This window comes from Myotis davidii, unplaced genomic scaffold (genome assembly GCF_000327345.1).
Source record: "Myotis davidii unplaced genomic scaffold, ASM32734v1 scaffold76, whole genome shotgun sequence".
Classification (NCBI taxonomy): domain Eukaryota; kingdom Metazoa; phylum Chordata; class Mammalia; order Chiroptera; family Vespertilionidae; genus Myotis; species Myotis davidii.
The window spans coordinates 1491154-1509238 of record NW_006288892.1 but is presented as its reverse complement, the minus strand read 5'-3'; the positions used below and the strand labels follow the sequence as shown (position 1 = coordinate 1509238).

The 18085-nt window shown below is 41.6% G+C and overlaps 1 protein-coding gene across 1 annotated transcript in view; it reads left to right on the top strand.

Annotated features, from left to right (window-relative positions):
- Positions 1–458: 458 nt before the first annotated feature.
- DSP (desmoplakin) overlaps positions 459–18085 on the top strand; it is a gene marked incomplete at its 5' end in the record, with an annotated part of 30519 nt that continues 12892 nt past the window's right edge. The window contains 15 exon segments of the mRNA XM_015562242.1: positions 459–575; positions 2964–3112; positions 3831–4005; positions 7176–7304; positions 8647–8697; positions 9573–9734; positions 10199–10303; positions 11066–11161; positions 11491–11616; positions 12152–12304; positions 13680–13834; positions 14909–15035; positions 15796–15997; positions 16249–16475; positions 17377–17608. Of these exon segments, the coding sequence (XP_015417728.1) occupies positions 459–575; positions 2964–3112; positions 3831–4005; positions 7176–7304; positions 8647–8697; positions 9573–9734; positions 10199–10303; positions 11066–11161; positions 11491–11616; positions 12152–12304; positions 13680–13834; positions 14909–15035; positions 15796–15997; positions 16249–16475; positions 17377–17608 (2206 nt within the window).

The window sequence follows — 18085 nt, the reverse complement described above, 5'->3', positions numbered from 1 at the left end:
TGTGTTTTTACAACTCAAAGGGGTATTTCTGGGTTGGACCTCGGACCTGGAAAAAAAAAACATACACACACACATACAAATTACTTGGTGTTAAGGTCATTATTGAGCTAATTAGAAAAATTTGAAAAAGTTCTGTAGAGTAGAAACTAGTATTCAATCCATTTTAAATGTTCTGATTTGAGAACTATACTGTGGTTATATAGTTGAGTATCTTTGTTCTTAGGAATTTCATGCTGAAATATTTTGGGTTGAAGGGACATGACTGTTCTCAAATGGTTCAGAAAAATGTATAAATGCACTTACATACAGAGAGGGGGAAAAAGGTTACTCGGCAAATGTTAACAATTGGGGAATCTGGGGTAAGGGGCTGCAGGAGTGTTTTGACTCATTTTTGCCACTTTTCTGAAAGTTTGAAATTATTTCAGAATTGAAAAAACCATTCATGCCTGCTTTGTTGTGTTTGTCTCATCAGTCAAACTGGAACGATATCCAGGCACCAGAACCAGAACACCATCCAGGAGCTCCTGCAGAACTGCTCGGATTGCTTGATGCGGGCTGAGCTGATTGTGCAGCCGGTAAGCTTTCTCTTTCTCAAGTATCACCCACGCCCCGTTTTGTTCCGGTTGGCTTACTCTCCTCGCCCTCACCTGTGCGCCCTCACCTGTGCGTCCTTATTCACTGCCCGCCTTCACTCAGTGTTTGGAGATTATCTTTTCAAAACAGACGAGATAGCGATGTATATCTTCTTAACCTGCTTGTAATGTTGGTTTAACAATGGGAACCAGTTTTTACACTTTATTTTCCAACAAATGTTTGCACTGCAGATTGCAACAACCTGTTGAAATTGCAGCAACCTGTTGTCATTTACTTTTTAATACTTTCTTTTCCTAGAAATGCTGTATGTCACTGCATTGTGATGTACACCACCAATTTAATAAGTTTTTTTTGGGGGGGAGGAAATAACCATATTGTAAAAACAATTTTATTTGAGAAACTGTATGTTAAAATAAACTATTGAAATTTGAGGAAAAAATGGTAACATTTATGAAAGCCTTATGATATTCCTTGATGTTACTGAGAAAGCTATAATCTCATTGGAACAAGCTTAGAAATCACGGGTCCCATGATGCTCTTCCTGTTTAAAGTGTTTATTTTAAAAGACGGTAATATTCACATTAACTCTGAGTTTGCTAAAAACAGGCTAAAAATGGTGGGGCCAAAGCCACTTTTTCCATTCCTTCCCAATTTATAGTACCTCTTCAGTCTCCTTGATGCTAACATTAATTAATGCATGGGCTATATCTGGAATCTGGCTCATCCCACAGGACCCCTGCTAAATAAAAAGAGGGATTAATCAAATGAATTTATATATCTCTTTCAAGACTACCTTAATGTTCTAATTTCTTAATCTTAAATAAGGCATGGATTCTTGTTCTGGTTTATTTTTTCCAGTTATAAAGACAACTTTACTTTAACCCATGTAAAAAGGTATTTGGGGCTCAGCAAACCAACTTTGTTCTAGTTCTGGCTGTTTCAAGTACCTGATTTGAAATACACACCTCTAAATGTTCATGTGAAGTATGGAGTTTCCTCAAAAAATTAAAAATGGAACTTCTGTTTAATCCAGTGATCCTACATCTGGGAATATATCCTAAAAACCCCAAAACACCAATCAAAAAGAATGTATGCACTCCTATGTTCATAGTAGTGTTATTTACAATAGCTAAGATTTGGAAACAGCCCAAGTGCTCATCAGTAGACAATTGGATAAAGAAGTGGTGCAACATTTACACTATGGAATATTATGCAACTGTAGAAAAGAGGGATCTCTTACCCATTGGGACAGCATGGATGGACCTTGAAAATACTATCCTAAGTGAAATAAGCCAGTCTGGGAAAGACAAATATCATATGATCTCATTTATTTTTTGGAATCTAACGAACAATATGAATTGATCAGCAAAATAAGATCCGAAGCATGGAGGCATGGAACAGGTTGATATACCTCGATGTGGGGTTGGGGGGACGAGAAGAGATAAACCAAAGAACTTAAATATTTACATGCATAGCCCATGGACATGGGCAATAAGGTAGTGAAGACCTGGGGGGTGAGGAGAGGCTCAGAGAAGAAAGGTAAAGAGGGGAGGGGGGTTGGGAGATATCTGTAATACTATCAACAATAAAAAACGTATTTTAAAAAATGTTCACATGATTCCTTTACAGAAAGCTGAGCAGGGGCACTAGTGACTTCACTTTGAACACATTCACACCCAGTCCTGGACAGTTTGCGATGGCTATGGATACGTTTTACATGTATTTCCACAGATTTACATAGCATTGTGTTCTCATATTTATATGCACTGAGGCGCAGTGATGTCAGGGAAATGTACCATGTCCACTAACACCGCTGTTCAGAGAAATAAGGGTCATTTGGCTGAAGCTGAATGAAAGCAGCAATTCCAAAATTCTAGGTAAATCTCATGTATGTACGGCACTGAAGCATCAGCCTTTCTATGTGAACAGAGGAAGCTTCCTTTTTTAAAAACACCTTTTTATTGAAAAATAATTCTAGATTCACAAGAAGTCTTGGGTACCCATCACTCAGTTTCCTCAAGGTGACATCTCACATAATCAGTGCATCATCCAAACCAGGAAATCCCTTGTCTGAATGCAGTGGGTTAGAGAGCTTTCTTTTTAAGAACTGAAACATTATTTTCTCATAAGATGCAGCAAAAGTTTAGTTTGTGTGTGAAAGGCCTTAGCCAGTGTAATGGCGCCGTGTTCTTACCTCAGAAATATTCCCATTAGCTGAGAGTTGTGTGTAAATATGAAAGATAGGCATTTAAGATGCAGAAGAGAGGGAAAGATCAGCAATCTGTAAATACACTTTTACAAGCCCGGTGAAGATTGAAGGTACGGTCCACAGGTTTTGGCTAAAGACCCTCTCATATCCTTTCTCTTAGGAACTGAAATATGGAGATGGAATACAGCTGGCTCGCAGCAGAGAACTGGATGAGTGTTTTGCTCAGGCCAATGACCAGATGGAAATTACGGATAGCTTGATCAGAGAGATGCGGCAGATGGGCCAGCCTTGCGATGCTTATCAGAAAAGGTATTCCCCAGAGAGGACGAATGCGGGAGAATGTCACACAGCCAGTTCCACTCAATCTTGGGACCCAGGTCTTCTCTTGAAAGAAGCACCGATATTCACAAGGACAGGCTCGCTTATTTGGTATTTGACATCTTTATGTCTCTCTAATCCAAAGTGGCTAAAATCACCACCTTCATCTTTTGTGGAATCGCGAAGTTGCCCTGAGAATTGAACAGACCTGCCTAAGAGTGTGTGTATTTTGAAGAGCTGAGTTAGAAGATGTTCATTGTACCTCTCTTGAGGGGACAGCAAAGGCCTTTGGCACAACACTTGTCTTCTGAGAGTCTGATAGCAAGTCAAGCTCAGTTTAATGAAAACAAAATTGAGAGTCTTAGAGTTGGAAATGCAGGTTGAAGCAGAGACGTACAGCCTGATTTTGCTCTCAGTGTACCTGGAATTTTGCTCTCAAAATTCCCACGGTGAAACTCATGAGAAAGCGTAAGGTGTGGCCAGGTTAGGCAGAGCCAAGGCATGTTCTATGATATTTCAGGCTTTGAGTATCATAATACCCTGTATTTATGCTTTTGTATGTGATCAAGATTCACATCAAGTGGTAAAGAAAAAATATTCTTCAAATAAAACATCTGTGGCCTCTACACTGACACAAAGGAGACTCAGAAAAGGGGTGTTTTCCTGGGCTGTTTCCTGTGCGGGGATAATTGTCTTCCTTTCCTTTCAGACTACTGCAGCTCCAGGAGCAAATGCGGGCCCTGTACAAAGCCATCAGCGTCCCTCGAGTCCGAAGGGCCAGCTCCAAGGGTGGTGGAGGGTACACCTGTCAGAGCGGCTCCGGGTGGGATGAATTCACCAAGCGCCTCACCAGCGAATGTCTGGGATGGATGAGGCAGCAGAGGGTGAGTAAGCAGCTTCCAGAGGGACGCAGGCTGTTCTCAAACGTTCCAAGTCTGTAGGCCAGGGGGATGGACCGGGCAGGGGCAGCCCTGGCAGTCCGGAGCACAATGGGTGTGCTGGCCCTCAGCTGGCACCAACGACTTGCTCCTTTTGGAATTTTCCTCCTATACAATTTGAAAGTGGGCTTCTATTTTGAAATATATGAAACTTGTCAGTTCTTTCCCCCTGGTATGGCTCAGAAAATTAGCCTTCTTGCTCTATAGCCAAACTTTATCACACAGGTAATATTTGACAGGAATAATTTAAGTAGTAGATTTTGACTCTCTAGCTCTTTCTGTGCACAACCGGAAAATCATCTGTTGTGGGACTTCATGTGCTGGCACACTACACTGATCTCCTTGAGTGGTAGCTGATCTCCGCTGTGTCGCTGATAGGTACTTAAAAAACAAAAGAATGTCGTGGAGGCTCATTTCAAATGTTAACAAAATTGAAGGAGCTGGAAACTGGCTAAAACTGGATATTCTGGTTTGGACTCCCTGGCTGCTCACCTCATATTTTGAAGTGTCAGCTGTCTTGTGCAATCGCAGGTCCCTGTGTGTGGGAGTAAAGTGAAGTCATGGCAACACAAGGGTGCAGAGCCTTCCCAAGAACCGGAGTTTCTACAAAGTATTTTTCAATGTTAATTACTATTTTGTTGTTTTATGTGGTAATTATGCGCTGTAATGAACAGGTGGCACTAGAAATGAGCCATAATCAGGTCGATGGGAATTTTATAATGAAAACCTGCACTCGTGAAGCACCCTTCTCTTGAGAAGTGGATATGTTAGAATGATAAGTTGCGGGGAGATTGTTTGTTATGCAGTGTGGTTGTGGTGGTAAGAAACACTGGTTTTATTACTCGTTCTTGGACCAATTTAGCAGTGGTTCAAAAATCTCTTGACAACCTAAAATTTTTTGTATGTGTATTTTCCTAAGTGGTGAGGGCTTAGGGGACTAAATAGTCATTTGTTACTTTTTCTCCCACTTATTATAAGGGCTATATAACACTATTACAGGAGGTAGGATAAAAGTTAAGTTATTAATCCCCGATACCTAAATACAAGCCTAATTGCATGTTTTCAAATTCCCTTCTAATTGTTTTAGTTGAGGTATAATTGACATACAATATTATATAAGTTCCAGATGTACAACATAGTGATTAAACATTTGTATACATTGTGAAATTCCCTTCTAATCTCTGAACACACATTTCTTGAGCATTTTATAGGTATTGGCACCATGCCAGAGATTGTTGTTTCAAAAATTATGTTCCATGGCCCTGAAAATGAATATTATTGAAGAAAACATATCCAAATGCCAAATTTTTATGCAGAAAAGAGTAGGATTAAATACTGCGTTTGAACTGTAATAAAATCCTGCTCAGATAGGACTGGGGAAGGGGTGGCACTTCAGTACCTGGGGAATGGAGAGGTCAAAGGAAGGCTTAATAGGGCTTAAGGATCTTTGATGTTAGGTTAAACACCTTTGAACCAAATTATGAAACGTCCAATTCTCTATATTCTTTTTCCTATGACAGTTATGTAAAATGACAACTCAGAATTTGTCATTTTCTGTATTCATGTTGGGTGTATTTTTGTAAGAATTTCTTTGTAGCAAAGGTTCAACATTTAAAAATTTTGGAAAATGGCATATTACATGGACTCAGTTGTCTGTCATGGAGTAGGGAGCCTTTCTAACAGTGGATGAGTTATGCTTTTCAGATCAGATGGCCCCTGTGTTTTCAAAAGAATATGCAGTTTTATCATTTATTGCTGGTTTGCTCTGGGATTCTTTTGGGCCCCTTTTCTCTTATCCCTCTTTCCCAAAGCATAGCTTGCATTCTTCCTCTCTGTCCCAGGAGACTGAGCCACAGGGCCCAGCTGATAAGGGAACAGTGTCCCCAGCAGCACAATGAGTAGGCAGTCACACATCTCCTGTGCCAGGTTTTTGTTTTGTTTCCCCGATTTGTGTTTGTGCTGATGGACCAATCAGATACTATACACAAGGTTGGTAATGAGGGGCTTGAGCAGGAGCCTGGTCATCTTATTAACTTCCCAGTGCACTCACCTGTTTCTGTTAAACCCAAAGTGAGCTGTGGGAGAGAAAGGTCAAAGTCCTGGGTAAATTTCAGTTGTCTGACTCTGAAATGGCTCCCCTTTCTGAAAGCCTGCCAAGTATGTTAGAACACGGATGTGGCATAGAACAACATGTGTTATGTTCTTGCTGTAATACGAGCCTGGAATGTTTGCCCTTGGCATGTCTTGGAGATGACACAGGTGATTTGGAAATGTACATGAGCTCATGCAAAAGAAAGATGAGATAATAGTCTGGCCACAGTATGAAATTTGTGGAACAATGTGTTTGATTCTTATTATGGGACATTCTTAAATTTGAAGCGGTGGAGACAAAATAGGAAGTTAGATTTAACTTTTAAAAAGCTAATATAAATCCACAATCTCAATGTTACCAATATTAATTGAAGGTCAGGCATTGGGTATTTGTTGTAACTTCTCTTTGAAATGGGCCATAGGTAGTTTTGTATCCTGAAAGGTATCCAGTGAATGCTGAATTTAAAGATCAAACAAATTATATTAATCAAAAACAAGTTAAAGAAAAACAACAAAAATACTTTTAGGTTACCTCTTTAGCTTGGGAAGTAGTATATGATTGTTTCGATGCCCATTTTAAAATGACTAATCATAGAAACGTATCAGTATTTTATGACATACTATATGTTAGGTGTGGCACATAGGTATTGCACACACACACAGGTGCACACACAAACACACACACGCGCGCATGTACATATGCCACTTGCATATGCACATGTAGACTTTTTTCTTCAGAGGACATCATCTATGCTTCAAGGATCTCATTTATGAATCACCTCTCAGCCCATCTTGAGCTGGGGGTCAGACAAGTTGAAGGAAGTATTCGGCAACCCCTCTTAGCTGTTTGGAAATCCCAAGCCTTTAAAAACATTTTTTTTTGGTTTCAACATTGAATATTTCCATCTTCAGTTTGATCTGAGTGGATCGATGTGTGGCCCTGGCACTCTGACCCCTGATGCTGTAGGTAAGGTGTGTCCGATGCACAGGATCAGAAATGAAGGGCGCTCTCTCTCCCTCGGCAGGCGGAGATGGACCTGATCTCCTGGGGTGTGGACCTGGCCTCAGTGGAGCAGCACATTGCGAGCCATAGGAGCATCCACAATGCTATCGGAGACTACCGCTGGCAACTGGACAAAATTAAAGCTGACCTGGTACTTTGAAATGTTTCACTTTAGAGTCTCCAAAAAGCATAGTGAGGGATTGTGTAGTTACTTGATCCCAGCCAGTTCTGTCTGAAACATTAGTCTACGATTACTTTCCCAGATGACTGGAAATTTTTAAAAATCCCATCTCATAAATGGGGAAGTAGGATCAGATAGATCTACCAGAGATTGCGTTAATACTGGGTGGGGGCAGTTAAACAAAAGGCTAAGGGTGTACAAACACTCATTTGTGTGCAGTTTGTAAATGAGTGTTTGGGGGGTGGTAGTTCTTTTCTGCAGAATGCAGAGCATCTCTTCAAATAGAGAAAATCCAACAGTCATACAGTTTTATGTCCTTGGTGAATTCTTTCCTATGTGGTAATTAAAATGTATCTCTATTGAGGGAAATTTTGTCTCATCCTGATACCTTTCCTTTGCCAAAAGGACTGACTCGAAGCTAGGTTGAGAATTACAACATAAAATATTCATTTGATTTTAAGCGCTCAGTTTCCCCCAGACTTTTATATGTTTTTTTCAAGAATTAAAAAATATATATATTTTCTAGACAGAGGAAAGGAGGAGGGAGAGAGAAACATCACTCGCTGCCCCCTGCATGCACCTTACAGGGGATCGAGCCTGCAACCAGGGGCATGTGTCCTGACGGGAAGGTGCATGGGATGATGCTCAACCAACTGAGGGACACAAGCCAGGGCAACATACTGTTTTTTCTTTTTTCTTAGAACAGAGTTACTCATCCTCCTTTTTTTCCCTGGCTTTCGTTTTCGCCTTACGTTTGCCCACTTGAGTATCTGACCAATTTTCCCTAAGATGTAGGGAGTCCTTAATCATATTTTCAAACTTTTACAAGTATGTAACAATGAGTCTTTAAGTGACAGTGCTCAGGCCTTCGCTTGGGGAGATGGCACTGCCAGACCAGTGAGGGTTCACCTTCATACCAACTGGGGAGAGGTCCCTGTGGGTGAAAGAATTCCTAGAGCAGTGGTTCTCAACCTGTGGGTCGCGACCCCTCTGGGGGTCGAACGACCCTTTCACAGGGGTCGCGACCCCTCTGGGGGTCGAACGACCCTTTCACAGGGGTCGCCTAAGACGTGGCCCCACCCCATAACAAAGAAACAGAATTTCCAGAGGATGAGGCCCAGAAATCAGGATTTTAAAAAGATTCCCAGGTGATTCTAATGTATTAGGAAGGTTGAGAACCACTGTCCTAGAGAAAACAGTCTGTCGAACGATATAAAGTCAGGATCTGACAAAAAGAGGTTTGGAGGAACTGTTCTTTCTCTACAAACCACAAGGGGGATGAAATCATTACCTGCTGTTTGTTGCCTTCTAGCGTGAGAAATCTGCCATCTACCAGTTGGAGGAGGAGTATGAAAACCTGCTGGTAAGCCAACTTGTTTCTGAAGTCTTCGTGTTCCGTTCAGTGCAGCTCCATAAACATGGGGCACCGCCTTTGGGCAAGGCACCTACTCGGTGTTATATCTCAGGACTCTGCAAGCACACTTAGGGGCTTGACGGTGCTAATATTTCCACTGCTGGTTTCCGTTAGAACTGAAGTTTAAAAGATTTTTTTCTGAAGACAGTACTGAGTGCTGTTTGGCTTGCGAGTGTCACATCAGTCGTGTGTGCTGTTAAAGCAATAAAGCTTTTCCACTGGTGAATTGCAGTCTTTTAATGAGGCGTAGGCAAAAACAAGGCTTGCTTTTCTTAGACAGGTTATCAGACCATTGTCACCATTTCATGATAAACTCTGAATCAATTACTTGACTCATAAGAAGTTATATTTCCATTCTTCTGCCTGTGTCGCCCTCTCTCCACGTCCTCAGTAGTTTCTCATTGGCAGTGCTACTTTTTAAATAACGTGCCTAATAGTGGCACTTCTATTAGTTTTGGGTGTGACTGATGGCAGCCTAAATTTTGGGGGTGTAGGAAAGGGCAGAAAAAGCTTGATTTATCTCTCGAAGAATCCTGTTTTCCCTGTTATAGTCTAAAACTAATTATTGAACCCAAATATCAGTATCTGAACGAAGATCCTTCTGGATTAGGCTGTTTCAGGGAATCTAAAACTGCTCCCTTGCTCCTCGAAAGTTTGGCTGGGTCACATACCAGGTGGTCAGTGGATGCAAGACGTTAATGTTTTACTGATTCTTGTGGGTTTTCTTTTTAAAAGGGACCATACGGGTGTATCTGTGAAATCTGCAGGGAATACCATTAACTGCATGTAGGTGTCCTAATGCTGCTTTTGAACGTCCCGTGCAGAAAGCGTCCTTTGAGAGAATGGATCACCTGCGACAGCTGCAGAACATCATCCAGGCCACGTCCCGAGAGATCATGTGGATCAACGACTGCGAGGAGGAGGAGCTGCTCTATGACTGGAGTGACAAGAACACCAACATCGCCCAGAAACAGGAGGCCTTCTCCGTAAGCTTGTTTTAAGTAGTAGATGCTCGCCTGGAGGCAGGGATGAATGGACTCGCAATAATTTCATCAGCCCGTTGTAAATCAGCCTGTTAAAACGGTCATGAAAAACCATTCCTTTCAGTGACTTATGGGGGACAATGCATTAACTTCCCAGAAGATGTAGATAGTGTAAGAATTAGCTCTCTCACATATCCTGGAGTGGTGTAGCATAGTAGCAAGGTGCATTAAAACCTGTCACTTGACCTGTGTGAATTTGGAGAGACCTATCACCAGGCTGGCCTCAGCCACATACTGAGTGACGTCAGACGTCCTTTCCCATTTTAAAAATGCCAGCATTCTTGAGGAAAACGTAACGAGGTTCTTTGGTGTTGTCCATTTCCAGATGCAGTTTGTACTTAACAACCTGCGGTGGAAATGCTGGGAGGCCATTGGTGACTGAGGATTTGTTTTTCGTTCATTCACAGATACGCATGAGTCAACTGGAAGTTAAGGAAAAAGAGCTCAACAAGCTTAAGCAAGAAAGTGACCAGCTTGTCCTCAATCAGCATCCAGCTTCAGACAAAATTGAGGTAGGCGGCATGAGATTCACGTTTTCATTAGGATAAAATGGGAACCTAGACCGGGGCTTGACAGTCTTTTTCTGGAAAGGACCAAATAATATTGTAGATTTGCTGGCAATTTGGTGTCTATTGAACTTATTTAACTGCCATTGTAGTGTGAAAACAACCGTAACAATATGTAAATGAATGAGCATGACCATAAAACTGTATGTATAAATGCAGGCAAGTGGGCCAGCTGTGGTCCTTGGGGTTGTAGTTTGCTGACCTCTGCCCTAGACTGCCCTCTGTGGGCTGTGCTCAAGGCTGACATTAGCTGGTAGCACTGGTAAGGTCATATTGGTTGTTAAAAATTTTTTAATATTTCCATATCATTTGGTAAGAGTCATTGCCTTAAGCCCCTCAGGCCCTCACCTGGGTGCCTGGGCCTCCCATGGTCTAGGAAAAGGGCTTGTGTGGTGGAGGAACCCTGTTCCAGGGCTCTCCCCAGTGTCTGTTCTCATTGGTCATTAGCTTTGCCATTTGGGTGAATGTTTTGTCTAATACTCCTAATGGTATCTATTTGTTAAAACTTGTTTTAAAATTTAATTTCTATCATATCAAGAGTTCCCAGTTGGAAAATTCTGCTTTTAATATTTGGAAGGAAGTTTCCTTGATTTGGAATTAGATAAAAAAATATTTCATAGCTTTCATTCAGGCTCACATATCTGTGGTAGAATAGATGCCCCTATATGGCTGAGTGGTGGTGAGACAGCCGATGTTTTCTGGTTTCAGGCCTATATGGATACTCTTCAGACACAGTGGAGCTGGATCCTTCAGATCACCAAATGCATTGATGTTCATCTCAAAGAAAATGCTGCCTACTTTCAGGTTTTTATGCTTAGTAATAATTTAATTGTCTTGTAGGTCATACCTTATCTTCTGAATGTTTTAAAAAGTACTGAAAACAATGTTCAAAGTATTGCATAAACACTACTTATTGGTTTTTAATTTAGAGGACCATAGATTGGTAACCTGGTCATCTATCACTCAAATAGTCTCCTACTGTCACATGAGTCAAAATACTTTCTGCTATGATCTTTTCCTTAGCCACCTAGCAACAGATTCTTAGGGAAGAGAGTCCTTGAAATAGAAATAGTAGATGATATTGCTTATTGAATTGCTTTTCATGGACACGGGATCACTCTCACCCTGAACAGTTTTTTGAAGAGGCCCAGTCAACTGAAGCCTACCTGAAGGGCCTCCAGGACTCCATCAGGAAGAAGTACCCCTGTGACAAGAACATGCCCCTGCAGCGCCTGCTGGACCAGATCAAGGAGCTGGAGGTACCATCTCAGGCCCAGGCCCTTGGCGGCTTTACGCAGGGCAGATAAAATGCCCCCACCGACGCAGCTCCGACTGCGGATTTGCATTATTGTATAGAACATGTGTCTAAAGCTCAGACAAGCATTTTCTTCATCTCTCAGTGGCTTTTCTCAAAATAAATCTTTACATGCTCAGCTGCTGTTGAAAATTACTTTTGCTAAAGCAATTACTATTGCTCAAAATAAAAACGGAGAGGATAACATGAAAATTCCTTTGGAAAAGCTTTCTTCAAGTTTTATCAACATCAGCTTCCTTTTACACAATGATATTCTTTCCTGCCCATTTAATTCACGGCTCTGTAGCTTCTTGAGTTGCTTATTATGAAAGGTTCCCATAGTCCCTGAAGAAAGCTGAATTTGTGGCTTTTTACGGCTAATGCAAATGCAGCAGTATGTCATTTGTCATGTCATAGTAGCTATATTAATGCCATTTAAAGATCTTACCCAAAATTCACAGAGTATCTATGTTAAGGTATGATTTTATTTGCAATTGCAGAAAGAACGGGAGAAAATCCTTGAATACAAGCGTCAGGTACAGAACTTGGTGAACAAGTCCAAGAAGATTGTGCAGCTGAAACCGCGGAACCCAGACTACAGAAGCAGCAAGCCCATTATCCTCAGAGCTCTGTGTGACTACAAACAAGACCAGGTGTGTACTCGTGTCTGCAGAGTGAAACAAAAGCGTTCCCTTCCTTTAGGTATTGACTTTTGTCCATCAAGAGAGCAGAACCCTCCCTGACCGGTTTGGCTCAGTGGATAGAGCGTCGGCCTGCGGACGAGAGGGTCCTGGGTTTGATTCTGGTCAAGGGCATGTACCTTGGTTGTGGGCACATCCCCAGTAGGAGATGTGCAGGAGGCAGCTGATCGATGTTTCTCGCTCATCGATGTTTCTAACTCTCTATCCCTCTCCCTTCCTCTCTGTAAAAGATCAATCAAATATATTAAAAAAAAAAAAGTTAAAGAGAGCAGAGCTTCGTGCAGGTTCCACCAAGCGCCACAGTTAATGTCCTTTTGTGCACAAAGTAGTAAGCACTGACCAAGCGCGGCAGCTTTGTTCACAATTACATGATAGTGTCAATGATTAGGATAGGGCTTATTTTTAAAGGCTTCTAAGTCTTCATGCTTTTTTTCTAAGAGGCAAAACTTGTTAGTCTGTGATCACGTTTATCTTTAAACTTCTATCATGGCACATGTGCGCATCCTGCTGCATATAGAGTGCATGTCGCTGCAGATTTTATGCAGCAATTGAGCATACCAATTCTGCAGGCGCTGTGGTGAATACAAGTATTTGTGTGGAAAGAGGACTTGTTTTCAGTAATTATTTATGTAATTCCCACAGCTCTATTTTCTTACAAAAATTATGGAGGACTTAAGAAATATAAAATATGTTTAGTTGGTTAGATAAATGTTATAAAACAATGGAGTTATTTTACCATGCAGAAATGTTTTAAGAACTTATGTGGAGATGAGAAGAAGTTAAAATGGAGATCGAAGTACCTGAATAGCAAGCTTGTTACATTTCACTAGTTAAGATAGTATCATATTTTAGCTACCCATTTTAAGAAGCTATGTAGTGTTAACTTAGGAAGCTGTTTAGATGCTGGAGTCAATTTAGAAAGTTATTTTTCTGAGGATCTGATACCAGAAATTTTTATTTAAAAATTTTAAGAGCAAATGAATAAGACAAGTGACTCCCACACATTAAAATCTAATAAATAAAACACAAAATCACAAACAAAGAAAAGCCAAGGGCTTAATTTTTTGCTTTATTTGTGGGTTCCCCAGGCTACCTTTGGCAAATTACTTCATCTAATTGCCTTTACACACACCTTGAAGGCTCACATGTATTATGTAAAGCATCAATATTGTTGGGTTGTGTAAAGACAATCCTCAGTTGAAGAAAAGCTAATAAGATAAAAAGCTCAAATAGTTTGCACATTTTCATTTTTGTTTCTATCTTTGAGAAAAAAGGTAAAAGTGTGTACTCATGAATAAAGCCCAAACCCGGGTTGCTTGCCTTACAGAAAATTGTGCACAAGGGGGATGAGTGCATCCTGAAGGACAACAATGAGCGCAGCAAGTGGTACGTGACGGGCCCCGGAGGCGTGGACATGCTCGTGCCCTCTGTCGGCCTGATTATTCCTCCTCCGAATCCTCTGGCAGTGGACCTCGCTGGCAAGTGAGTTGTTCAAGCTCCTCATACCCATGACATGATGGGAGTGGGGAGAAATGGGGCAAATGCTTGTACAAGAAACTTAAACACACTGTTTGTCACTGTAACTACCCTCTCCCAAAAGTAACCTCGTGAAGGTCCCTTTACATTGTCTTACAATTTTGTATTGAAGATACTATAGTTATTATGGGAGGATCAGAAAGAATGTCTGACTGTAAGATGGCTAGAGTATGTAATTGTCATTTGCTTAAAAGACATTGTTTCAAAGTGCTTCCTTTTTAGACAATCAGTAATCTTGCATGTAGCCATAAATATAAAGTGCTGTTAATATCAATATTCGTTCCTCAATAGGTGGAACATTCATTTTACAGATTGTCCATGGCAGATTCTTCTAACTTGTTAGTTGTGGAAATCTTCAGCCCCCTCAGAATAGGGAGGGAAGCATAATGAGTCCTGTGTGCTCGTTTCTAAGCCTCAGCAGCCATCAGCATTCTATGGTGTATTCTCCCTGAAGTCCTGCCCAGTGTTAGACCTCTGTCCACTAAAAAGTGTGTTCTGCAAACAAACAACGCACACCAAAAGAATCATACTGTATATTTTGATCAAAATGATTGAAAATATACTAATACTAGAGGCCCAGTGCACAAAATTTGTGCATGAGTAGGGTTCTTAGGCCTTGCCAGTGATCAGGGCTGATTGGGGCCTTCTGGCTGCCAGTGGGGGCCTTCCTTCCCTGGCTGCCGGCTGCCAGCTGGGGCCTTCCTATGTTCCGCGCTGTCCCCTGGTGGTCAGCGCACATCATAACGAGCAATTGAACTCCCCGTCTCCAGGTTGAACTCCCGAGGGACACTTTGCATATTAGCCTTTTGTATATATAGATAGATCATTGAGCATGTACTTTGGGGAGTAAATTAGTAAAAATGTATTGCAACATTGAATGTTTTGAAAATTATGCCTTCACCCATTACTGTCAGTTGTTCAGTTTTTTTGTGCAGTCATGTAAGCATGGCCAGGTTTCCTGTAAGGGACATGGGAAAGTTTGAAAGCCAGGCTCAGTATGTTTTCTCCTTGGCTTCCTAGGATCGAGCAATACTACGAAGCCATCTTGGCTCTATGGAACCAACTCTACATCAACATGAAGAGCCTGGTGTCCTGGCACTACTGCATGATTGACATTGAGAAAATCACGAGGGACACTATTGCCAAGGTATGTCCCCAGGACAACCCCAGGCTGCCTGGAAGAGGCACCAAGCTGTTCACCACAGTGTGTGTGTTTCTGCTAGTCACACCTTCTAGTGGTGCAGTTAATGCTGTTATATCTCATTGAGAGAATCAGCTTAGCCTGCCTTAGAGGTTCTAGAATCTAGCCTGTCCAATGTAGAATGGGAGGGATTCACATGTGGCTGGTTAGAGACTAATTAAAGTTACCTGACAGGCCAGTAGTACCTGTGGAAAAGGTCCTATAATATTCTGGATCCTATTCAGATGTAATGGAAAGTTAGGTCATAAATTATTGACTGGGTATCATAGAAGTAAAAGGTGGAATGAATTATTAGCAGAACATCAAAGCATTAGTTACATGAGATTGGTGGTTTTCAAATTGGGGTCTAAGAATTCCAGTGAGGGGTCCTCTCACAATGAGGAGAGGGGCTGGAAGCGGGCCATTTTGGGCTCCCCTGAACCTTTTCTCTTTTTAGTCAAAACAGCTTTGCTGTGCTCCGCTTTACATTTGGGGCTTCTGAATAGTATTTCCTTTGAAGAATATAATTCTCTAGGAAAAAAGAAATTGACAGCCCATTGCTATGTTTCTTAGGAGCAATCTGTACTGCCTCAAAAACCTTTTGTATCTCAATGGGCCTATGATGAGCATTGCCCAAGCCCCCTTTAGCACAGGGCCTTTTTCAGCAGGCTTTCTCTTGGCCTGGCTATGGGGCAACCATAAATCACTTTGCTTGACTTCCTTCCAGCTGAAAACGATGCGGCAGGAAGATTACATGAAGACAATATCTGACCTTGAGTTACATTACCAAGAGTTCATCAGAAACAGCCAAGGCTCGGAGATGTTTGGGGATGACGACAAACGGAAGATGCAGTCGCAGTTCACAGACGCCCAGAAGCACTACCAGACGCTGGTCATCCAGCTCCCTGGCCACCCCCAGCACCAGACAGGTTTGTTTGGAGCATCTTTCTCTTTGTAGTAACGATCCATGCAGATTTAAAAAGAAAGTAGTTGGCATAAAACTAGTTTCAGAATCATTTCTTTGGAAAATAATGTATCAAAATTCATTTATACTCTAAATTTTCAGAATCAAATCAAAGGAAGTAGCTATATTTGTATGCAGTATCAATTTTTTTTTGAGGCCTACCACCCTTCTAACTAGGAATTCTCTGATTTTTGTGGTCCTAACATATTTTTACAGTAACCACAACTGAAATCACTCATGTTGGTTCCTGCCAAGATGTCAACCATAATAAAGTAATTGAAGCCAACAGAGAAAATGACAAGCAGGAAACCTGGATGCTGATAGAGCTCCAGAAGATTCGCAGGCAGATGGAGCTCTGCGAGGGCAGGATGGCTCTTAAAAACATCCTTCTGGCAGACCAAGGGTCTTCTCACCACATCACAGTGAAGATAAATGAGCTAAAGGTATTTTGATATTTTGTCTGATTCCTGGTATATTTATATTTATATGCAAACTATTTTTAAAAACTCCCGGTTTTAATATGTATAGGCAAGAATCATTCATTTTTGAGAAAACGGGTTTCTGGCATGATTTCTCTTTTTCTTTCCCATGCTTCCAGATTTGTAGATGTTTACCAGGCTGGGGATTAGCCACTTTTGCTGTTAGGTTGTGGGTTGCTGAATCAAGCTACAGTGTTTTCCCTTTGTGCCATGTAGTACTTTGTTCATTTCAAACGTTTCACAAACATTAATTTGGCTTCTGCCTACAACAGCCTATGATATGGGCTAGGCAGGTGGAATTATCTTTTTTTTTTAATGTTTTTATTGATTTCAGAGAGGAAGGGAGAGGGAGATGGAAACATCAATGATGAGAGAGAATCATTGATCGGCCACCTCCTGCACGCCCCCCACTGGGGATCGAACCCACAACCTGGGCATGTGCCCTGACAGGGAATTGAACCGTGACCTCCTGGTTCACAGGTCAATGCTCAACCGCTGAGCCATGCTGTCCGGGCAGGTGGAATTATCTTTATTTGTAGACAGGAAACTGGCGCTGAGAGATTTGGTTGGTGGAGTAAAAGCTCAAAGCCACTGGTGGAGCTGGGGCCACAGCCCAGGTGTTTCAGCTTGTAGCTCAGTCTTCTCTGCCCAGCCACACCTGGGCACTGCGTTGGCATGTCCTAGGTGTAAATTGTAAGTAAGGGGTCACATTGCACAGTGTTTGTAAGGCCACCCTGAAGAAGGAAGGGAAAGGTCAAGTCAGTCCCTTTCTTGAATCCTTTACATTTAGTGAACTTTTAAAGGACAAACATGATTACAGGAATCACACAATTAAATCAAGAAAGTGTTCCTTCTTTTTTGACAGAGTGTGCAGAACGACTCCCAAGCAATTGCTGAAGTCCTCAACCAGCTTAAAGATATGCTAGCTAACTTCAGAGGTTCAGAAAAATATTGCTATTTACAGAATGAGGTATTTGGGCTGTTTCAGAAACTGGAAAACATCAATGGCGTTACAGATGGCTACTTAAATAGGTAATCACAACTAATGCTTTATCTCAGACATTTTGCTTTGCTCAAGCTTCATTTTATCACACTTATTTGCTTTATAAGCTTGGCTTGCTCAATCCTTTGCCTCACAGTTTCTGTTGTCACTAGAGGCTTAGTTAACATTCTGTGCTTTTGAGAGAGACTCCGCTAGCCAAGGGTGTCAATTTCACTGCACTGAGATCTAACTTATCTTACAACTCAGATATGCTCTAAGGGCTAGAGCAGGGGTCCTCAAACTTTTTAAACAGGGGGCCAGTTCACTGTCCTTCAGACCGCTGGAGGGCCGGACTATAGTTTAAAAAAAAAACTATGAACAAATTCCTATGCACAATGCACATATCTGATTTTGAAGTAAAAAAACAAAACGGGAACAAATACAATATTTGTATTTGCATGTGGCCCGCGGGCCGTAGTTTGAGGACCCCTGCGAGGTTCTAGGGGAGAATCCTTTCCTTGCCTCTTCTAGCTGCTGGTGGCTGTGGCATTCCTTGACTTGTAGCCCCATCACTCTAATCCCTGCCTCCATG